The sequence below is a fragment of the Oryza sativa genome, chromosome 5 (assembly GCF_034140825.1).
Source record: "Oryza sativa Japonica Group chromosome 5, ASM3414082v1".
NCBI classification, from domain to species: Eukaryota; Viridiplantae; Streptophyta; class Magnoliopsida; order Poales; family Poaceae; genus Oryza; species Oryza sativa.
In genome coordinates this window covers 16,586,549-16,610,474 of record NC_089039.1, presented here as the reverse complement: position 1 = coordinate 16,610,474, position 23,926 = coordinate 16,586,549, and the positions used below count along the sequence as shown (strand labels likewise).

Here is a 23,926-nt window from a genome sequence, read left to right as displayed (position 1 = left end):
TCCTGTTCCCGGACGCTGTTAGTAAGTAAGTAGTAACTGGCGATCGATGAATTGGATGAAGCCAACAGCCGCGCAGACACAAGTTAGAAGAACGCCACCACCATATGGTTTTCTTAGCCAGGCTGAATGGTTGATCAGAAACTCAGATTACATGCAAAAAGAGAACCTCTGGGGCTCTCCAGTTCACAGAGAGCAAAACGAGTGCAAAATGAACGGACGAGCAGCCATGGAGGAAACATTAAAAATATTTGAGGACTGAATTCTGAAGACGAGCAACTGACTAAATTTTTTAGCGTGGTTTGATTTGTATTTTTTTGTATCACTGCGAGATGCACAGCAAACGGAGTAAACATTTGTGTACATTTTCCCCTCCGGACACCTATTTAAATACGTACTCTGAATTCAACAACCAAATTAAATGCAGCGCACAATGCATCAATATTACTTCACCTTGGTCAGCTTTATGTTCTTCGCACCTAAGGTCACAAATTGTTTATGCTCTATTACGAAATTATTACCTGCCTGTGCTGGATTCCATAATTTCATAATCAAAGACACAATTTGATCGAAGCAGTGCTCAAGTTTTGCAGCCCACTAGCACTGAACCCCCCACAGGTGTTACTGACATTATTCATCTACAGTCTGTCTACACACCCTACAACATCGGCGGCAAAGTAGCAAAACGACCCCCTGTACCATCTCCCGTCTGCAGCTAGCATTGCATCGCAGAACCTTTAGAAGATGTTTGATCTGGATCAGTTCAGGGAATCAACAAGAAACGATTCTACATTCTACTACCCAGCACCGCCAAAAGAGCGCTAATACACTCGCGAACATAGCTGCTGAACCTAGCTCCACCAACAGTTGCAGAGAACCATCAATCTGCATCTTCCACCCAAAACTTCGCTGTCACAGAATCACAGTCCAGGGCGATTGCTGCTTTCATCAGTGGCTGGTTGCAAGGGCGGTCACCAGAAGGCCCAAGACGAAGAACGGTTGCGCGCTTGCCTGCATTTGGCAAATGTAAGATTGCACTGATCAGATGACTGTGCGTTGGTTGTCTCCAGTTTCTACTGCTTGGCAGTTTCAGAATGGGGAAGGAAGAGATGAATGAATTGAAGAAGCTAACAGAAGCGCACCTGGTATTTGACGTCATACTTCACAGGGTCCTTGAGGAAGTATTGGAACTGCTCCAAGGAAAATGAGGAGGATTAGAAGCTACTCCCTCCATTTCATATTACAACCATACTTTGACTTTTTCCTAAGTTATGAATTTTTTCTAAGTTAATTTTTTTAATGTTTGACTAAGTATATAGGAAAATATACAAATATCTATAACACTAAATTAGTTTCACTAAATCTAATATTAAATAAATTTTGATAATACGTTTATTTTGTGTTGAAATATTGCTATATTTTTCTATAAGCTTAGGAAAAGTTAGAGCGCCTTATAATATGAAATAGAGTGAGTAGAAAGCAGAGAGCGACTGAATTTCCTGGCAGCCAGAGTTTAGTTTGCAGTGTTGTTTGTTTTTTAAGTCATAAGGACTGTAAGAAGAAATGTTTTTGCCATACATAGTTTGGTGGCACTAATTCCATACTATTGTGATATTGTCTGAACTGCAGATGGCTAACCTAAAAGGTTCACTCACTAGCATTACAGGGAGAAATGTTAATATTCACAGCAGTTTGAAATGTTTTGTACTGAGTGGGATCAGACCAGAGAAATAAAGGAAACCATTTGGGAGAACTAATTGGAACGACCAGCTCACCTGAAAGACCACCTGAGGAATTGTGAGTCCTAGCAGTGCCAGGGCATAATAAGGCTTGCCGGAACTGAAAAGGTAGCCTGAAAAATGGAATTCATTTTGTCAGAATAATGCAATATTTTATGGTGCTTCGAAAGTACTAGGGTCGCCACTCGAAAACATAGCAATCCTCAGAATAATCAGTTTGCTACGGAAATTCACAAAGATGACATAGCAACATTTATCTGCTGGACAGTTTGCTGACATGGGATGACGGGAAACATTTCTAAAGCTAATTCTGAACATTTAGGAAACATTTCTTGTTTCACAGCAACTGCCCTTTTATAGTTTCTTTAAAACTTTCGTCATTACACTGGAAATTTAAACGACAATATTTTTAAATAGTAACCAGATCAAATTTCCGCATGGTTGTGCAGACCTACATTGTCTTACTTAAAACTCTGCATCTAGTTCTATAAATACAATTATAATTTGCATCCATCTATAGCAATCAATCTTTATTGTTACAGTATAGAGTATAGACCCACCATGATCGAACCGTGCAAATATTTCTCTTTTTCTCTGAATAACATGGTAATTTTTAGGCCTCTGAGCAAACATGGTAGCTCCTTTAATGTTTAGCCCTCCCCTTATAATAAAATAAATTCATAACATTATGGCATGCTAAATAGCAGCATGACAAGTTGACAACATGGACCACATAATCAATGAAACCAAGATACAGCCTTGAAGATAATGTTTGAAACAAAAGCAACATAATGAAAATGCATGTCTTTACCTGCAACGGATAATTGAGTTATGTCAATCGCTCCTACACATATCCACTTTGCAGTTTCCATACCAAAAGCAACCGGGAGTGACTGAAAAAAGGTAAGTGATATGGATGATTGCTTTTCTTTGGAACTACAGAAAAGGGCTGTGATAACTCTACACTACAGACAGAAGAAGAACCTGAAGCCCCAGAGCTCTATCTCCCTCAACACTCTTAAAGTCATTTACAATAGCAATCCCTAGCTAGAAAATCACGAAAGACGGTCAATGATCATGAAAAGCATACACTGTTACAAGAAAAGTAATCGTATGAAGATATACCCCAGCTATGCTATACAAAGAAGTCAGGACAACAATATCAGGAGTAAGGGTTCCAAATAATGCCTGGCCAGCCCACCTGCGAAGAATACATACAGATAGGATATACATCTAATTTCTTGCATATAATATCATAGATTTTTACTCAATATGGAAGAAGATCCGCACTGTTAATTTACCAGGGCAAGCCAATGTAGCTCGCACCAAGAGCAAAGTTTCCAATCCATCCATTCTGCTTGAGCTGAAATGTGCAAGGGTGTTTTTTTTTCAATTTTTTCAATCAAAAGCTGTTGACTAATTATGATGTACTGTACTAAAAACAAGGGGGATTGTGTGATTCAGAACAGATGTATCAAATACCTTCAGAGGTGGAGCTGAATATATGTAAGAAAGCAAGGACCCACCAACAGCAAGATAAAAAATAATAGGAAAATCATGTCCTGCCTGCAAAATGTAGCAAAAAAAATTAAGAAAACAAAGAAGAGCGTTTTCTTTTTCAACCTGCTAATATTCAAGATCAGTTAGCTGGAGACTTACCCATACATCTAACAGAGCACCCAGGCCAAGCCCTGCTAACAACAGTGCCCAAATTTGAGTAATGACCTGGATGAAATCGTTGCCGTCAGTAAATACATGAGATACATTTTGCATGACACAATGATTGTTGAGACAGTTGCACCTGGCAACATCATTAGGGATTGCATCGAAACTTCGCAATCTCTAGTGTATATATATAAAAAAAACTAGTAGTCGTGGTGGCAGTAAGTCTGCCATCCCACCACCACTTCTTTAATCGATGAGGTATTGTGTAGATAGTTGATCAATAAATATATATGGCTTGTAATAAGATTATTAGTTTATTACATGATATATATATATATAACCTTTTCAATTTTACGACTTATGGTATATTGGTATACCCCCTCTATTTTTCTGTATGATGTTGGTTAGTCTTATAAAGAAAAATGGAGGGAGTATTTTGTCAGAAACCCATTGCTAAAGGTGCTTCCCCAATGTTAAAGTGATAGCTGATGGCACATAAATCAGCAGAGTAGTCATTTGTCATTAGCTGATGAAACTAAACAAAACTGTGAATAAATATGAGCACAGAAAAGAAAGGAAAAAGCTCCATTGGCATACCTCATTTTCTGATATAGCGCCTGAAGGAATAGGACGGTAAGGTTCATTTATCGCATCTATATCTCGATCATACCAGTCGTTAATTGTCTACAGTCAGGAACATTTGAAAGCTGACATATTTGTTAGCAGCAGTGCAAAAAGTTCTCCATGCAGCATAATATGAAGTTATGAAGAGAGTCGATAAAAGTATAAAACATATCCAAGTCCTAACAGCAAACCTGTGTGTATCCTGTAAGACATGGACCAGACATTATCATGCAGACAATAGATTTTGCAACATCTTCAACTGTCCAGTGGAAATTTCCTGAATACAAGAGGTTAGAATAAACTATAAGCAAATAATAAATTTATGGTTGTACACCAGGAGGAACACTGTTCATAAGTACAGGTACTGTCAGCAATGAGCTAATAGTATGCCATTGCCACCCTAAAGAACTCTTTTGGCTGGACTTATCTCGCATAGAGCCTAGCCCACATATATTCAATCTTTTGGCTGATTCCACTCTAATACAGCGATAATCAGGAAGTAACTTCATCACAAAATAAGTTGCAGACCTACAGATCTTGTAAATTATGCAAATTGGCAACACAGTAAAATTACTAGGGTTCAGTAAATTCATCATTTAGGGACGATGCACACTTTTAAACCGTTGATTAGGTCTTATGAATGCTTGCAATGTAGTGACAGGCACACATGATTATAAAGTAAAAAAAGTAGTTTACCAATTCTACAGGTGCTCAAATGATTATTAGGAAGTAGAAGAATAAACTCTCCAAACAGATAAAATCAACGAAAGGTACCATAGGCATACCAGAGGCAGCTGCTCCACAAAGCACTCCCCATACAAGCGGAGGCCATGTCACTGGCTTAGTAAGTTGAAGGCGAATCTTCCATATGTCCTATATGCACCATGTGAAAGAGTTAATTGATTAGCAATATAGCATTAGTTGTTTCCATACATGAACATATTGATTGCAAAAAGAGAAAAAGATGCATATCTTATCAGCTTCTAGAAATGTGAAGTAGAGTGCTTAAAACATGGTTTTGGGGGAAAAGCTTGCAAACTAAGGAATGCTTCAAATTGAAATCCTATTTTCTATTTTGAATGATTATGTATCGACATTCCAAGCCTTCCACAACATGAGCCATTAGTACTAAACTTGTCACAATCTGGAGAATCGTCTATTGCCTTAACAAAAACTGCGAACTACTACAAACAAGAAAGATGCATAGAGCAAAGCGTATCACTAATCATCAATCTATTGAAGAACGAACGGCATGAATGTCCATAACTTGGTCAAGGCACCTAGCTAGTATACACATAACTAAAATGACCCAAACAACAACAACGCGGTAAGGTAGGGCGTGCGCCGGCGTGGCATCATAAGCCGCAGCTGCATATAACATTTGTGAAAAATGCTCCAATGCTCTCCCAAAAAGGTAGAGAAAGGGCCATGTATGGCATCCAAAAACAGGAAATTTTCGAGGAGGACGCCACTGGGTAGCGCATCGGCAATCCCGCTACAGCACACACCAAGAACCCAGTGTAGGACATGCTCAATGCCCATGCATATATGCAGCGCTCTATATGCTGCTAAAACCCCAGTGCCCAGTGCTCTATATGCATTCTGCAACCAGATTAGAACGTAGCGCAAGGGAGCGGGATGGGAGACTCACGTTCTCTTGCTTGGCGCCCTTGATGCCGAGCAGCTGGTTGAAGCTGGAGCCTCCCGCGGGAGCTTTCTCGGGCGCATTGGCCTTCGCTGCGCAGCCAACCCAAACCGCACATTAGGAAAACCCGAAAACGCCATAGAAATCAATCGAACAAACAGGGAGACGCCCGAGCTTACTCTCTTTGTCGGTCTCGGCCGCGCGGACCACCTGGAAGTGGCGCCTGCCTGCGAATGGAGGAGCTCAGACGCATCAGCCACACACAGCGGGGCTAGCTGCAAGAACAAGAAGCTAGAGAGAGAGAGAGGGAACTGAGGGGGAGGCAGTACGGTTGAGGCGGAGAGAAGAGGGCGGCGGGGAGCGGAGGCTGAGGAGGGGAGGGCGGAAGGTGGCGGAGGAGGCGGCGGTGGAGGAGGCGGCGGCGAGGAGGTGGGAGGTGGCCATTGGAGACTGGGGGTGGGTGGGGAAGACGCACACCACCGAGGCGAGAGGAGGGAAGGATAACGCGATGTTTTTGACCCTTTTTCGGCCTCGTCCTCATGCGTGTGTTCATGCCTTGTGCCTGTTCTCCTACTACAGTACTACACAAGCACTCCGGTCATCCGACCAACCGTGATGGCGTGATCGCTTGACCGGAGTACTCCCTCGGTCCCTCCCTCCCTAAATCATTTTCATGCAATGTGACATATTAAAATAAATCTGAATAGACATCCTATCAAAAATCTCTTATATTTAGAGACGGAGGGAGCACATAACTATACGTGTTTCCTATGTCTCTTTCAATCTTAAAGAAAATTCCTAATGTTTGTGACCAACATTGTAAGAGATAAAATTAAATAATTGATATTTGTGATTGGATGAATAAGTAGCTGAAGAAAATAAAATCAACGATGGTTGTGATTGGTTGAGATGAGCTTAGATGAAGAAATTATTATATTCTTCGAATTGGAGGATTCCAACAAGATTTTTAGAGGATACTGTGTATGAGAGCTTTTTTTAAAAAAAAATTCCTTTCTTGCTGTTCGGATGTGGAAACAGATCGTAGAAAATCCAAAGGAAAATTTCATTTAATGCTAATTTCACATGAAAAGTACGAGAAAAATCCAACCACCTCAAGCTCTTTTTTTTAATTCATATCCTATAATCCGAATGCTCTCAGCTTTTATATTCCTTTGTTTTTCATTCTTATGTTTTACAATTGGATTTCTTTTCTATTTCTATCGTAGTAATATGTTTTGTCTATCTTGTAATCCGAATAAGCTCTAGATATAACTATATTTTTTGGGTAGGGAAGGAAATATTATTTTTGGAGACTAACTAGCTTGCATTCCACAGATTTCAGAGTCGATATTACACAGAATTTTCAACCCTTAGATCAAGATCCGACGCACATCAATAACAGCTACAGTAACTACTTGATGGGCTTCAACCTAACTGGACCAACCAACGGTGCTCGCACGGGCTAAAAAAAATTATAAACAGACTCATAGTCAAACTTTTTTTATCACAACTTATTACAATATAACTGTAATATAATTACACTGAAACTACCATAGTACAGTGTATCTACACCATAATTACAACCATAGTACATAGTACAGTGTATCTACACCATAATTACATTGGAGTTACTCTGTAATTATTGTGTAATTTTGGCTATGCAACTAAATTAAATTATTCACTTGTTCCACTGGTGAAGTGCAAGTTCTAGCAATTGGAATTCATATGCTCATCCCACAAAGGCATTTGCTAGAAGATTTTGTCAGCCTACATTAACACTAGTCGGTTACTATGGTCAACAGACAAGAAAACTTATGTTTTGATGTGGTAGGTCAAAGAAAAAAAACCGTGTGATTTGAAGTAAGAAATCCGTCGATATATTTATAGTAAAACCGTTAATTTTTTTTTTGCACCTGCTGACTTTATTTTTAAAATACTACGACAACCAGTATCAGACAATCATTTGGGATAGAATAAATTATATAAAGGTCCTAGATTTTTCAAGGCAGGACAAAAGAAAATCTAAAAAACACAATCAAGACCTTCTTGATTTGTCTTACGCAATTGCTTCATCTATGTTGATGACAAAGGTGGCAAGAGCAACCATGGCAAGCCGCAACAGAACAAGCATCGGCACGTTTCCAGACAGGGCCTTACATGGCCTTGACCGGTAGAGAATCATTTAGCATTGAAAAAAAAAACACCGTCGAAGATACAATGAGCAGGCAACCTTGCAACCGATCTGGTTGCTAGAACGATCCCACCAGGAGCAAAGAGAAGCAAACAAGCAACAACAGAAGAGGCCTAGAAGCTTACCCTGATCGGCCTAGGAACTAAAATCCAAAGAGTGGAGGTAAATGCTCCTTCAACCATTCTTTTCTAGCCCAGCAGTAAACTTATTTTTATTGGGCCTGTTCAGCTACCATTATTACGGCAACGCTGTAGCTGAGACGTTTTATATTGTACGGCTGCAGCTAGCTGCAGAAAATGCCAATCGAATAGGCCCATCAAGACCATTGATATCAATCCTTGATGAGCAATTTTTTATTGACTTGATTTGCTATAAGGTATTGTAGTGTTACAGTATCATAGGACACGCAATCCGTTATTCCCAACATACTTGTATCACGTCTTTTATGATTAAACCATTGGCACATACAGTTTAGGGTATGTTAGGCTCGGCTGAACAAATTCAGGTTATTTTGCCACGGAAAAATATGAGTAAGTATTAACTATTATAACTTAGATAGATTTATTAATTATTTTAAAAGAATATCTCCCCGATCTGTCCTCTCCTTTTCCCCACACGGGCACACGGCGATGGCGGCAATGAGCTCGAGCAAGGGCCGAGGGGACACAGGTAGACGGTTTTGGTGGGCCAAGATCTAGGTGCTAGCATGCCCCGACAAGCGACGATGCGGCCTCAAGGCGGAGCGGTTGAGGAGGAGAGAGCTGGCGGTGAGGAGGAGAAGGAGGAGAGAGCGCCACCGCCGGCTCTGCCATGCCACCCTATGTCGTATCCCCTCCATCTCTGCCTTCTACAAGCTTTACCGATGATGTTGGCCTCCCCGATGCCATACTCCATGGCCGCTGCTAGCTCCGCCGATGCATCCCTTCTTCTTCCCTGACGATGTCGTTCTCGTGCAGCACAATGACTTTAGCACGTGCCTTCTCCCTTGCATGCGCGGGAGCGGAGGGAGATGGGATCAAGGGAAATGGTGTCGATGTGGCCTAGCTCGTCGACCGCATCTTCGCTGCTCGCCGAGACACTCGGAGAAGGAGCCAGGGCAAAGCGACTCGAGGTCTACCACTGTAGGGAGAGTGGGCTTTGATGGTACACAACCCAAGTGGCGGTGGTGGCCTTTTCGTCTTCCTCCACCATCCTCGCTGCTCGCCTCCTCGACTCTTCAGTGCAGGGGGACAACGATAAGCGGGCCTGCACCGCTGGATTGTTGCGCCCATGTGCGAAAGAAAGAAGAAAGAACGACAATAAGAGTGGGATTGACATGTAGGCCCCATGGTTTTTTATTTTCCCCCCTTGTTACTTACATGTGGGCCTATATCTATTTTTAATTGCTTTGATGACTGGATTGTTACATGAACACCATACCAGTAAAGATTGCCCTCAAAACAATCGATGGGGACGTTTTGTATGGTTTTAATAATTGAGAGGGTTGATGGATATGAATTAGATTCGACTGATATTTGAGGAAGTCATGGACTGTTTTCCTATAATGTATGGCCTATTCAGATTGTAGCCAAAATAAATCTTACCAAATTTTGGCAAGTTGACAATATTACCAAAATTTTGGTAGGATTTCTTATGTATTTACCAAAATTTGACAACAAACTAAACGTAGAGACATTTTTAGCAACCATGCCAAAAAATGGTATGGTTAAAAATGGCATCAATCTGAACAGCCCCGTAGTACTCTCGAGCTAGGTTGGAAAAAGTACACTGAAGGTCCCTCAACTTGTCATCGGGATACAAAATCGTCCTCCAACCACAAAATCAGATATGCGAGATCCCTTAACTATACAAAACCGGTCACAGTAGGTCTCTCGGCGGTTTTGATCCCGGTTTTGTTCTACGTGACTGCTGAGTCAGCGTGGGACCTACGTGGGCCCCACATGTCAGCCTCCTCTTTCTTTCCCCTCTTCTCTGCCTTTTCTCTCTCTCACTCTTCTCTCTGTGGCAGCGTCCTTGACGCAGTTGCGGACGGCAACGCGGTTGGCGGGGGTCGGGGCCATCCGGTTGAGCACGCACGAGGCTGTTGCGGCAGATGCCGTAGGGCGTCATCCCGGGGGTGCTGGCGAGGTATGGCATGCACGGCGCCATCAGCTGCGTCACCTGCCCGCACTGCACCGCCGCTGACGCACCCCTGTCGCCGCCGCCTCGAGCATGAGGATGAGGAGGAGGAGGGGCACTGTCTGAGAGGCCATCGACCGGCGAAGCGAGGACATCCTGTATCTCGACGTCGTTCATGGATGCAGGCAATCTTGGCGGCGTTCAGGGCCTTGTTCCGACGACCCTCGGCGAGCGTGCTTCGGCAGGGTAGTACTCCCTCCGTTTCAAAATGTTTGACACCGTTGACTTTTTAGCACATGTTTGACCGTTCGTCTTATTAAAAAAATTTGTGAAATATGTAAAACTATATGTGTACATGAAAGTATATTTAACAATGAATCAAATGATATGAAAAGAATAAATAATTACTTAAATTTTTTGGATAAGACGAATGGTTAAACACGTACTAAAAAGTCAACGGTGTCAAACATTTTGAAACGGAGGGAGTAGCATTCTTCTACCGAGTGGCTCGATGATGAGCGTGAGGCAGATCTCTCAGCACCATCTTAAGGAAGAGGACAGCGCCGTCGAAGATGAGCAACGCCGAGGTCGCCGAGGTCGCGGCCTTAACTTGATCAAATCAAAATCTTTACTTTGATCGACTGAGTTTATCCGGCCGGCGGCGCGTAAAATACGATAATTACTTCACCCTCAATACGATAAGCATGCATGGCGCATGCATGTACGTACGTAATTGCTCCACCGGCCAATTAGCAAATGCTAGCCCTTGATTCTCTAGCTAGAGTATATATACGGCATGTACATTCGTATATTCGCATGGCTCATGCATGCACAGAATGACAAGCTAGCTAGCCTCACATATACTACTATTTGTTTGCTTGCTAGCTAGCCGGTAGCCGGAGCAGCCGCCGCAGGAAGCACTAGCGCTCTTCTGCCGCGTCGGCTTCGCCTCCGCCTCGCCCTGCGACGGCGGCAGCGACGCCCATGACTCCGACCACCACGCCCCGCCCATGGGTCCTCCGAGCGTCACCACCACATCATCATCAGCAGCAGCCGGCACAGACCGCTGCCGTCGACATGCAGGATGCAGCAGGCGCCCTCGCCGCGCAGTTCCTGCCACAGGGCTGGGCCGTCGACGAGCTCCTCCAGTTCTCCGACTACGAGACCGTCGACAAGGCAAGCCCGCCCCAGCCGCCGGCCAGATTGCCCAAAAAAGAGAAGAGAGGAGTGAAAGAGAGAGAGATGAGGAAAGGAAAGAGAGAGGAAGCTGACGTGGCCACGCTGACATGTGGGGCTCATGTGGGTCCCACGTTGACTCAACAGCCACGTAGGATAAAACCGGAATTAAAACCGCCGATGGACCTATTGTGACCGGTTTTGTGTAGCTAAGGACCTCGCATATCTGGTTTTACGGTTGGAGGCAATTTTGTATCCCGATAACAAATTGAGGGACCCTCGGTGTACTTTTTCCAGCTAGGTTTGTTTTTCCTATCAGAATTGGGCTTTAAAGTCTGAACCCTTAAAAGCCCGGCCCGGTCCGACTCCTATGTAAACCTGCCGGCCTTTTGGGAAGTCCGGATACGACGAAGGCCCAAATCGCCTACAAAGCCCAGCACCCAGCCGCCATATAAAACGAGCCACTCCCAATCCCCCAACCCTAAATTGCCAGATCTGTACTCCGGAGGCGAAGGGTCGGAGCCACTCGCTACTTGCCGCCGCCGCCGCCGCCGCCGTCGTCGAGGGCGAGGCAGCGGCGCTCCGCCTCGGCTCGGGCGGCGCACCGGCGCCTCTGAGCGGCCACGCCCCGGTCTCCGCCATCCGCCCGTCCGCCTCTCCGTTCGACCTCGTCCCGTGGTCCCTCCCTACGCCGCCGTCGACCGCCGTTTCTGGTGAGTACGGGCTTGTTTGGTCAGTAGTAGTTCGGTACTGCACGCGTTTGGATTGAAATTCTATTGAAGTAGCGATGAGCTGATGATTTCTGAATTCTAGTGAAGTACAAAGGACAATTTTCTTTTTAGTCAAGATAAACTGAAATTAGGGTTTACTTCAGGCTTTGGGGCTTTTACCTGTGCTGGGCTTGGTCCTGAGAAAAATGTAAAATATCAAACAGAGTCTACTGTGGAACACACCATCATCCCAACTCCTTTTAAAGGAGTTTAAAGGAGTAAAGTATTTTTGAAATTGGTCCTCTTATGGTACCTACACTACTCTGGGAATGCATGAATTTTCAGCTTGTTCATGTTTGTTTGGTTAGCTGCAAATTTTTTACCTCCTGAGTATTGATTATACCTTTATACTTCTCTCTGTCGGTATGTAGAAACTTTTGTTTTGATTTAGCTGATTGGTAGCTGTAGCAACAACTCTTCTGAGTATAACGTTGCGTATACAATTTTGGAATTCCTATAATGTGTACTAGAATCTGCTAATTCTCAGACGTTTGCTGAAGCATAGCTTCCAGTTAGTCAATACCATGCGTCCATGCCTATGTTGTTCCATTGCTGTCTTCAACTATATTGGAGGGGTCCTTACTGTTAGGGCAACCGGTTTTTCAGTTGTGAATCTAGTTAGGATGCCAAGCAAAGATAGAAAAAAAGAAGTTTTTTTTTTACTTGCCCTAGGCCCAGGTGTAAATACTGCACTGCCCATAAACGTACATGCTTCAGATGTTCATCACTAGATTACATAGTTTGGCCATGTTTCTTTTTTCAATGAAAAACATGAATGCTCTTGTTCAGCGGTAGATATTTTTTAAACGCCGGTAGATATTCTTGGTCATTTACAACATTTAGTTCAAAAACTATGTATATAGTATTCATGGGCCAATTGAAATGACTTTATAAACTTTGGTCTCTCCAACTTCAACCTTAATTTTATTAATAACTGCTTATGAGGCCTTTGCACATATCTCTTATCTCATGTTATTGATCAATTGAGTCCTTGTCAGAAACTATTTTTATGTGCCCTAGAGGATTGAAGGAAAGAGCTAAAAGTTGCCGGAGCCTTTAAACTAGGATATTATACTTCACACATATATTTTAGAAAAATCATGTAATTTTGTTCAACTCTGCCTTCAATTGCTGTGTACATGCACAACCATTTTTTCGTTTCAAGTTCGCTGGTTTTTTAGTTCTTTTCTGTGCATAGATTGATGGATTGTAAGGAATTTGCATGGTCATAATGCTATTGACCTGTACAGACATGATGTTTTGTAGTTTTGTGTAATTAGAGAGCATGTTGAGCCTTTTCTGTTAACTCTCTTTTAGAGTTCATGCTGCATTCATGTTTTGACTCATGCTACGTACATGAAAAGACTGCATATTTGATCTGGAATTTTGAAACCCACTAATAGGTGTTTTAATTGCAACGCCTGCGTAAGTTTTACGACATCATTATTGGTTTGCTAATCTCTGGTCTTTTATTTTGATTTCCAGGTAATCTCAGGAACTTGAAATGGCAGACGAGGAGCATGCTCCAACGTCTAGGAAGAGGGTTGCAGGTACCCAAATCAACAAGGATAATCCTGAGCCTGATGATGACTCAACTGAGCAAGAGATGGGGACATTTAAGAGAGCTAGTGAGGAAGTGATGGCAACACGGAGAATTGTAAAGGTTCGACGCCAGCAGCCCTCATCAGCTCCTTCTAATCCTTTCTCTGCAATCAGATTTACCCCCAGTGATACCAGCGCCCAAGCAACTATCCCTGTCTCAGAGCCTCAACCTTCTGATGTCATTACAGCGAATGCAAAGGATAGTTCAAGTGAGAAAGCTGATGAGGGAAGCAATGGCAGTGGGAAAGATGCTTTACCTGTAACTGACAAGAGTGCAGGTTCTAGTGAGGTAGCTGAGACAGAAAAGGATGGATCAGATCTGAAAGGATCAGATGAAAAAGCCAAGTCCAGTGACTCAATTGAACCACCTTCTCAACCTGTTGAGACCACTGACGAAGCAAAAGACTTGGGGGGCGGATCAGTGGTAGCTGGAGAGGCCAAGGAAGATAACAGCAAGGCATCTGATATCGAGGACAAAACAGCAAAAGAGGGAGATGCTGAAGAAGAGGATGGAGCAAATGAGGCTGGAGCTGAAGACAAAATTAGCAAGGGTGATGATGAGAAGAAAGATGGAGATGAATCAGAGACAAAGGATGGATCGTCTGAGGAGCAGAAGGATGCTGATAACAAGGGGCAGTCGTCATCACCAACACCCCTTTTCTCTTTCAAGAACCTGTCGAGTGGCCAAAATGCCTTCACAGGACTGGCTGGAACTGGATTTTCAGGCTCTTCATTTTCATTTGGATCAGGCTCTAAAGAAAGCTCGAGTGCTCCCCTGTTTGGGCTAAAGACTGATGGCTCATCATTCCCATCTTTTAGTATTGGTGCTTCGAATAATGGGAGTTCCTCCCCTGCGCTTGCGACTTCGGCAGAAGCTCCCAAGAAATTTGCTATGCCAGAGGGCCCAGTTGAAACTGGTGAAGAGAATGAGAAGGCCATATTCACAGCCGACTCAGCATTGTATGAATACTTGGATGGGGGTTGGAAAGAAAGAGGAAAGGGGGAACTAAAGTTGAACATCCCAGTATCTGGTGGCGAGAGGTCTCGTCTCGTCATGAGAACCAAGGGCAATTACAGGCTAGTTCTTAACGCAAGCCTTTACGAGGACATGTCGCTGAAGGACATGGACAAGAAGGGCGTGACGTTTGCCTGTATGAACAGCATCGGCGACTCGCAGAGCGGGCTTGCCACATTTGCTCTGAAGTTCAGGGATACCAGCATCAGGGAGGAGTTCAAAGCTGCGGTGGAGATGCACAAGGCGAAAAAGGCGTCCGGCACACTCAAGACACCCGAGAACTCCCCGAAGGCATCAGATGATTGAAGGTTGAAGCCCAACTCTCGCCACAATGCACCGAGTCCATGAAGTGGAGGAGCTGAGATACGCTTCTTGTTCTTTTGGGGGGGTTTATTTAAGTAACATACCGTACCATGTCACTACGCTGCCTTAAGATGATGATGCGCTTGCATACGGTTTCCTGTCGCTGTTTTTGGAACAGTGGGTAGAGTCCTGTGAAACTTTAAATTAAAAGTCCTGAAATCTTAGTAAGTGGAGAGATGAGACTCCTATTGCCTACTGTGATGACCCCAGCGGACACTCACTAAGAGTATGCCGCTGAGTGTTTGATATTCTATTTGGGGATGAGATCTTTATCAATCGGTGTTGTACTGGTGTATCATGTATCCGTGATCTGCAGCGTCAGCGTCGCCTTACCTTTACCTTCTACTGTTGCTGATAATCTTTTCTTTGAGAAACTTTTTGCTGATGATAATAAGAGTACCTTTTGTTGGAACTTCGATACTGTCCACGCTTGTTCCTTGGTAATAAGATGGGCCGGGTCGTCGGATGGATGCTGCTGGGCCGTCCTATTTACTTACTGCTGTTTAAACAGCACAAGCACATCGTTATCTTTGGGCTTTGAAAACCTTTAAATCTAGAGAATTTGATCCATAGCATAGGAAAAAATAAGTATAAAAAATAGCACAATAATTTTTCGCTTTTGATCATAAGCATAGGCTACCGGTTTTTCTTCGCCCCGTAGCACTTCCGTCGTGGTCATCGTTCCAGTGAATTGTTTAGTTATTAGTCAAGAGTTAGAAAGACCATATTGCCCTTGTTCTATCTATGCTTGGTTGGGCTGGACCCCTAGCACAGTCCTGCGTTGGTTTCGCTGATTAAGCTGAAGAGAAAGGGTGACGGCGGCGGCGGCTGTTAGAGGGGAGACACCACTCCAATAAACCAACAATACATGCCTACGATATTGCGGTAGAATTAGGTTTTGACTCACATTGTTTAAGACAACGGTAATCAGGTTTGACCCAAATGGGCATCCAAGATCATTTATCGACAACTAAAGAGTTTATTAAAGCATGCGTAGAACCTCACATGCATTTCCGCAAGCACCTAGCGTGCAACACAGACTAAGGAAGAGAATCCCACCTCCAGCGCCGCTACTTCTTCTCCTACTCCGCAGCATCCTCGTCGGCGTTGGAGCCATGGTCGTACTCCAACGTGAAGCCCTCCCACTCCTCCTACGCCACGATGTCCTCGACGAACTCCTCCGCCGCCTCCTCCTCCTCGTCCTCCTCGCTGAAGTACTTGCCTAGCCCGTCCACCTCGCTGTCGGAGGTGGAGTAACCCTCAGGCCTGATGGGAGGCGCCGAAGCTGCACCGTCGCCGCCGCGGGGCGGAGGCCAGGATGGACCGGCGGATGGCGCTCGAGCATCATCGCTGCAGCAGTCGCCGGCCGGGGAGGGAGGCGGTGGAGCAGGGAGGCGTAGGCGCCCCGCCTGCTCAACGAGCTAGGAGGCCACCCGCCGGAGCATGTCATCGTGTACTCGTGTCGAGGCTAATAGGGTGAAAACGGAACGGGTAGATGACACGGGGAAAATGCGGCGAGGAAGACAAAGGGCAAATGGGTCCAACGAATTTTTTCTGTACTTCAATCTAACGCTGTTAACTCCAAACCTAACGGAAATGCTACGGGGCGAAGAAAAACCGGTGGCCTATGCTTCTGATCAAAAGCGAAAAATTCTTGTGCTATTTTTTGGGCAAAATTTGCTACATGACACTCAAAAAATGTGTAATTAGCTGTGGGACACCGAAAAGATGTGAATTTGCCCGAAAACACTTCAAAAGTGTGGTAATTTACTGCAGGACACTAGAAGCATTAAAATATAATATCCATCCAATTGATGAGAGAGAAACCACACAAAGCGACAGTTTTGCCCTTTTTCTTCTCCCTTCACCCGGTCGACATGGTTGCATTGCTCGGAGCACGCTCCCGGGTGTCCATGTGTGCGGCGGCGTTCCCGTTGACTCACTGCATGGAAAGGGATGAGGTTAGAGGGAATGAAACCGGTGTCTTGAGGAGGTAATGGAACGTGGATGAGATTGGGACGATGACTGCTTGACAGCGATCGACGCCATCCTTCTTCTTGGCAGCCATGCGTCGAGGAAACTGGAGTTCTCTCTCTCTCTGGTTTCTTCGGCACGAGGGTGATGTGTGAGAAGAGATGACACGGTTTGGGGAGATAGAGGGCGAGCCAGGCGTCGCCACGTCGAGGCCATTCATCGAACAAAGCCGACGCTAATCTCTCTCTCTCTCTCTCTCTTTCTCTCTCTCTCTTTTTCTCGTGTTCTTGAGCGGTGGAGGATGGTGTATACTGTATATAGCCTGGGCAAGCTCAAGTGTCTGCCAAGTGTGCCTAAGGCATATTAGGCTAGGTATGGGTTGGAGGGTAGGATAAGATAATAAGGGTAAAAGTGTCATTTTGTGTGGTTTCTCTCTCATCTATTATATAGATATTATATTTTAATGCTTCCAGTGTCTTGCAGCAAATTACCATATTTTTGAAGTGTCCTCGGACAAATTCACATCTTTGCGGTATCTCACAGCTAATTACACATTTTTTGAGTGTCCCGTAGCAAATTTTGCCTTTTTGGTATCGCTTTCTTCCCTATGCTATGGATCAAATTTTCTCTTAAATCTACTTCAAGATTTATGCATTGTCTTCGTCTCTAGCGAGTTTCCAACTTTGGTAGAGAACCTTGAGATTAGCGTTTTGGGGTTGAGATGTGATGGAGGGTAGGGGTCTTGGGGATAGTGACCGACGGTTTTGGAGGGATGCCTAGGGTGGTGAAAGCCCAATGATAACAGTGGAGGCGAGGAAGGACCGGTGGGATAAGGGCATCATATTGCTAGAGTCAGAGAAGAAGAACACCGGGAGAGGGGGGGTGCTCAACGGTGTTGTTGGAGAAGATGGAGGATGGACGTACTGGAGCCGACACTAGAGGAGATGCACAAGACGGAGGGTGGCGGTGGAGTCAAAGAGTGATGAAGACAAAAAGGATAGGATATGGTTAGGAGGTATTGTATGAATCTTAAATCAATCTTGGCCATTTTAAATTCGTGTGATTTGAAAAGGGAATTGTGTCGAGTGATGTATAGAGTATAAGTCCCAATAGCAACGATATTCATTCATGTTTATTACTCCCAATAATAATAGTAATAATAATAATAATAATCACACTTATTTTTCTTCTATGTTGCCAGAGCAAGATGAGAGCATCTTTGGAGGCACTAACAAACAGTCTGAATAAAAGCTAATGGTACATGTGTACGAAGCAATTCGATCCACCTCACTATCCACGCACGCGCCTCGTCGGCTCATCTGATCCGTCCCGTTCGACAGGGACAACGATGTCCACATCGACTAGGAGACACGGTTGAAAGACAACAGCAATATTGACGACTAGCTAATCCTCTTCTATCCAAAAATATAACTTCAAGATGGGTATTAAAGAGATGGATAAAATTAGTATACTATTATAGCTTTGATTTTTTTTTAAAAAGGCAGAGATGGGTGTAGGGTATTTTGTTTACTAAACAATATATATTATATATAAATTGCAAAAACTAATACTATATTTTAGAACAGAGGAAGAATGTTTCTTTCATTTTCAAATAAGTGAGCAGAGTACGTAGGTTATTATAATTGCACGCGAAAACCACGAGGTTGTTGGGGAGCACTTAATTTAATCTCGCTCTTGCGTGCGTTTGGTGGCGCCGTGGCACTGGGACCATGGCCTGTCATTTTCGCATCGCCGAACGGCTGAAGAATTCTTCCCTCTGTCTGGCACTGTGGTTGCAGTGCAGGAGCTTTACAAGAATTAATCACGTCTAATTCAGTTTCTTTTTAATGTCTTCTTTAGTCTAATTAAAGTTCCTTTTTCTACTAAAGTCCTTTTGGTATCTCTAGAAAGTAACACCTCCAACGTTCCTCACTCCTGTCATACGTTTGAAGAAATTCATATGAATGCTTTGCTTTCATAATTCATACACGTGCAGCTCAATTAACCATGAAGTTGCTGCATATTTGGAGAATTGGAGAAGAGATTGATATTTCGCTTTCTGAATCGAACAAGAAGAAATGCTCACCAAAGGTCAAGTGGCTGCATGCATGGATGGGATGGATGGATGCAAAATTGCAAAGATAGGCTTCGGAGATAGTTGCACGTCATTTTCTCTCCCATTCTACCAAGGATATTTGCGTACTGCAAGAGGGGCAGCAAGCATCAGATGCCATAAAGGATCCAAATTTCGGAACATTGCATATTAAGGCTATGTTCTTTCCTGGGTGATCTGGGTGATTGTGAGTGAGTTTGTTTCGTTTTCCACGCGCACGATTTCCAAACTACTAAACGGTGTGTTTCTTGCAAAAAATTTCTATAGGAAAGTTGCTTTAAAAATTATATTAATTCATTTTTAAAATTTAAAATAGTTAATAGTCAATTAATCATGTGATAATGACTCATCTTGTTTTGCGTGTCTTCCCGATCTTCTCTATCTCCTCTCCTCAAACACAGCCTAAGACCGGTTGGAAATGTATAGGCCGGATCGGAACAAATTAGATTCGAACTTGAAATTTAAAATCGTGTGAACTATTCACAACTTCATGTGTGAATGTATTATATATATATGTTGGTTCTATGAAGTTGGGCATTAATTGGGGTGGGAAAAAAATAGCTCGAAGCTTATGGCTCAAATCGGTTTTGATTGAGCTCGACTTAAACTTGTAGTCATAATCAATCGGGTTGAGCTAAGCATTTAGCCGCCAGTTGCTCATTTAGCTTGCTAGTACAAAAGATCACCTTATCTTCCTTAATGAGTGTTTATTCTTTTGATAATATCCAAATTATTAATTAATTTATGTTTACTGAGTTTTTGATAGCTAGTGTTTATTATTACGGTAATATAGGTAAAACGATAAGTTTATAATTATAAAAGCGATTACTATGGTACCACAAACAATCCTGATGAGTGAACCTGTGGGCCTAGCTGTGGTAATCCCTAAGCTACAATTCATACGCTAACTGTTCTTATTGGCCCGATCTTTCGGTGAGTTAAAGATAACTATGATTTGGGAGAGAAGTTGTTGACACGACTACAGCCATACGAGATATTGTTGTGTTGTGCCTTAGCGATCGATACATCTCTCAGTGAGTTATTGATATTGCCGGTGCAGATCAATCTTATTCCTGCAAGCAAATCGAAGAAACAAATAATAACAAGATACAAAGCAATCTGAACTGCAAATAGGAATTAGAACTCACGATAATGTGAGGTTCCGAAGACGAGTAATTAGGGGGTCTAGCTGACATGCGTAATTACAAGGCAAAATAGTAATGGCTAAACTTTAATTTATAAACAAAACCCCGAGCAACCTTGAAGGGGTACCTAGCTATTTAAGGAGGCGGGAAGACGGCCAAGGGATCCCTACGGTTGTGCTCGACCTGGCTGTGACGCACCCCACATGGGTCCCAGATGAAGTTATAAGCTCATATGCCCATTATAGGTGACACAATACTTTGTTTCTATGATTGCGACCGACTGAGATGAAATTTGAAGATAAGGCTTGATCCGTTGGAAAGAGGACTCTGGTTGCTTTTCATCAGGTACTCATAGACCCAAAACGGAGTTCGTATGTATATTTAGTGGCCGTTTGAAGTCAACACTGTAGTAGGTAACCGAATTGGATTGTAGAACTTGGACAACTTGATGACGTCTCCCTTGAGCTATGATGCGAGCAACGGTTATCAATGATGGTCACATCTAGTTGTGTTAGTCTTGGAGCTCGCTAAGGTTAACGAGTTGAGTTGAGCTGGCTCGTTATTCACCGTTAAACTTTGGCGCTGTCTAGCTAGATTTTGAAAACTTTTATTTGGTAAAAACCAGCAACTAATTTTGGGTTACTGGTAGTATAATTTGTTTTTTTTTTGAATTAGTACTCGGAACCTAATTAAGATGCCTGGATGGATGGACGGGTTTCATACTTACATGGTGCAAACCAGAGACAGGAACCAGGAACCTTCAACTCGCTTTCATGTTTCATGTCCTTTTTAGCCGGCAGCTTGATCATGCACTGGCCGGCCAGCCAGCCAGCCAGATGGAGTAGTAGGCAGGCAACTTTTACATCCTGCCACTCAAAAAGAGGGCGATTGCTTGATTGGATCTCCTTCTTATTACTTTTCTAGGTGCAGTTTTTAGTGTTTAGTGGAGGGACCTAACCAAATCCAAACCTTGTGACTGTGTCTTGTGTGGTCCCTTTTCAGATAATTGATTGATTAATAATTTGCTGCAGTAGTCAGAGTGAGCGGTGGTGTTGGCATGCAACATAAATCCTCTCACCAAATTAAAGTTGGAGTACCCTGGCCGTTTCAAAATATAGTAATCTATATCCCTTATCATGTTTCTTATAGGATATATATAATTTGATTTTAGCTTACTATATTTTATATTTTAAAATGAGGGAGTAGTATATATGCTTTCTTTTGGCTTTTGAAAAGAAAAAGTAACCAAGGAAAGTGATTTATTTAGGGAAATTATGTTCAAGAAAGTATCGATACCGATGCTGTTGGCACGACCGAGTTCCTTTTTCATACATGCAACTGATAGAAAGTCCTATATAATTTTGTTTGCTTTTGTGCTCTTAAGTCGTGGTTCGTATTTAATTTCCTCGACTTAAAAGATAGTACTTCCAAATGGAGAAAATTCCTCACATGCACCTAAGAGTTTTTTTTCTCAATCCCTTTCATGCCCCTGAATTTTGCCCCATTCCTTACATGTCTATATGTTTTTATTTTGATCTTCTCTATACACATTTCGCTACTTGAACATGAGTTGATCATTAATTTTTCTTCAAAATGGCTATATTTCCCCCCCCCCACCCTATACTCATGTGCTAGCTTGCTGAGAAAAATACAATTCCCAATATGAAAAGAATGCATCTGTAAGAAAAAAATGAAGGTGATAAATTAGAAATTGTAAATTTATTTTTTTAAATAAATTTCAAACAAATTTGATGAAACTCATACAACATTTTCGCCATAATTAAACTAGAATAAAAACTAATTTGATTTTCAATTTCTTGGTGAAACTATTTTATGGATTTAATAAAAAAATAATGTATGAAAATTTAAATTCTGTTTCAAATTTTCCATCAAATAATTCTTTCTTATTTGGTGTTATTATAAATTAAAAGTTTTCACATTTACATTTATGTTTTAAAGTAGGTAACACATAAGTTTGATACTAATAAAGGGGCAATATGGCCATTTAAGAAAAAACTATAATGGTCAACAAACATGATATGTATAGTGGGGATTAAAATATATTAAAAGTTAGGGGCATGTAGAGGATGTGATAAAATTCAAAGACATAGAAGGGATTGAAAGAAAACTTATAGGCACATAAAAGAATTTGCCCTGACGTCCACTTCGAAATGGTAAGAATGAATGGACCATTCAAATTATTCAAACCCCCTTTGGCATTTGGATCATATGACAGAGGGCTCCAGCATGGCAGCATGTGGCATTTGGATCAAACCTATGCCATTCGATCTGCAGTGGAGGGTTTAGATGGAATTGCTACATGAGATAACAGAAAGTACTAAAGTTCGCCATCAGTACATACTGTTGCTTCGTTAATTTGACACCATGCTACTGTAGAGAACTGTAGTGCAAGACTCATAACACAATGTAAATTGTACTCTGCAGAAAACGCAGAGGATCGGATCCCATCAGCATACCATGATAGAGGCTATAGTAGACACATCTAGTAGTATATATTCTCTTTCTTTTCCTTCCTAGACTAAATAATAATATTCTATATTCACTATTTTCTATTACTTTATGATGCTTGGAATATAATTCAGTTGACCCTACCAAGAGCTTGGTACACAAAACAAAACTACTATTACGATTGGCGAAACAGTGGCAGTTCATTTCATTCCCACAATATTAATTAAAATATAAATAAAGTCGTTTTGGAATTTTTCCTAGGTGCCTCTTTTGTGTATGATGTCCGCCTATGTTGTTCTCTCATCATGAGATTCTGGTGAACAAAAACATCGAGATGCTTATGCAATAATTCTAATAAGTGATGATACACCTATACAAAATGGCATTAACTGCAAGATGGTTGTATACAAGTAGACATCGTTCAGTTGTAGTGCTTTTCTTTTGAGATGCCATTCTATCTTGGTTCTTCGGTATATGCTCTAATAAACATCATGAGCAAGTGTTGTTATCGTAAAGCTTATTATAGATATGTCAAATAAGCATGTACAAGTGGAAAGGCGATTAGAAGATATGGTAGCTCAAACTAGCTAATAGTAAATCTTAACAAGGAATTATAGTCCACACTATGATTTATATATCTTTTTCTATGGTAAGCATCATTTTATTGATTATGGTTGTTGAAACTCTAATGCAGAAAAAAAATTTGAGGCTACAGGGAGTACAATAATATTGCACTTCTTGTCATGTAGGTACTACAATATGCATCAATTAGTGCAGCAACATCTTATTAAAAAAAAGAAGTGCATAAACACAAGTGAACTCAAAGCATAAACTATTTATGGATTTGGGTTTAAATATTCTTAGTTCCATTCATTAGTTTGTAGGAAAACATATTTAGTTTGTAGGAATACATATAGGTTCCATACAACTTCATCATTAAACAAGCTAAATAACAAGAGAATGGTGATGCGCTTATTTTTATTGATAAGACATAAAAGGGCTATATGGAAGCTTAATCGGTTATCAAGACATCTCCCGCGCTTGCCATAGTTGGAATATTTTTATTTAATAATGTCCTAGCATTCCTTCACGTGCCTTGGATTAATCCCAAAAGAATCTTGCAATCTTGTTTAAATGACTGTTATTTAATTATCCTAGACTACAAGTACTAGAGAGGCTTGTTTTCAAGATTGTTTTTCTTTCATATTCTTTTTACTTAAAACAACAAATTTCTCCCATAATTCTACCTTTTATGGACACTTTTTTTTACATGAACACTAAAATAGTGGAAATATGCACTTCAATTGCTCTGAGTAAATC

The 23,926-nt window shown here is 42.1% G+C and overlaps 2 protein-coding genes across 3 annotated transcripts; one reads left to right on the top strand and one right to left on the bottom strand.

Annotated features, from left to right (window-relative positions):
- Positions 1 to 424: 424 nt before the first annotated feature.
- LOC4338498 (chlorophyll synthase, chloroplastic-like) lies at positions 425 to 6,197 on the bottom strand. 2 transcript variants are annotated; one of them, NM_001402519.1, is made up of 15 exons: positions 6,000 to 6,191; positions 5,850 to 5,897; positions 5,677 to 5,762; positions 4,811 to 4,898; positions 4,217 to 4,302; positions 3,999 to 4,085; positions 3,396 to 3,461; positions 3,219 to 3,302; positions 3,038 to 3,099; positions 2,862 to 2,937; positions 2,721 to 2,783; positions 2,548 to 2,629; positions 1,773 to 1,849; positions 1,140 to 1,187; positions 425 to 1,008 (listed from the first exon to the last, which is right to left on the bottom strand). In NM_001402519.1, exons 1-15 carry the CDS (start codon positions 6,112 to 6,114, stop codon positions 946 to 948), a joined length of 1,131 nt encoding a protein of 376 aa, NP_001389448.1. In that variant the 5' UTR covers positions 6,115 to 6,191; the 3' UTR covers positions 425 to 945. The 2 variants fall into 2 exon arrangements, with proteins under 2 accessions (NP_001389448.1, XP_066166331.1); XM_066310234.1 differs by lacking the exon at positions 2,721 to 2,783 and having other exon boundaries at positions 483 to 1,008; positions 6,000 to 6,197.
- A 5,441-nt stretch (positions 6,198 to 11,638) lies between these two features.
- On the top strand, positions 11,639 to 15,181 carry LOC4338497 (nuclear pore complex protein NUP50B). Its single transcript, XM_015784487.3, has 2 exons — positions 11,639 to 11,868; positions 13,411 to 15,181. The coding sequence occupies exon 2, from the start codon at positions 13,430 to 13,432 to the stop codon at positions 14,846 to 14,848; it is 1,419 nt and encodes a 472-aa protein (XP_015639973.1). The 5' UTR covers positions 11,639 to 11,868; positions 13,411 to 13,429; the 3' UTR covers positions 14,849 to 15,181.
- The last annotated feature ends 8,745 nt before the right edge of the window (positions 15,182 to 23,926 follow it).

Excerpts from the sequence above, each read along its gene's own strand:
- LOC4338498 (NM_001402519.1), bottom strand. The coding sequence starts at position 6,114 with ATGGCCACCTCCCACCTCCTCGCCGCCGCCTCCTCCACCGCCGCCTCC. Across the intron at positions 3,100-3,218 it reads ATTCAGCTCCACCTCTGAAG|CTCAAGCAGAATGGATGGAT; the intron begins GTATTTGATACA and ends TGCACATTTCAG. Across the intron at positions 2,784-2,861 it reads CTTTGTATAGCATAGCTGGG|CTAGGGATTGCTATTGTAAA; the intron begins GTATATCTTCAT and ends GTGATTTTCTAG.
- LOC4338497 (XM_015784487.3), top strand. The coding sequence starts at position 13,430 with ATGGCAGACGAGGAGCATGCTCCAACGTCTAGGAAGAGGGTTGCAGGT.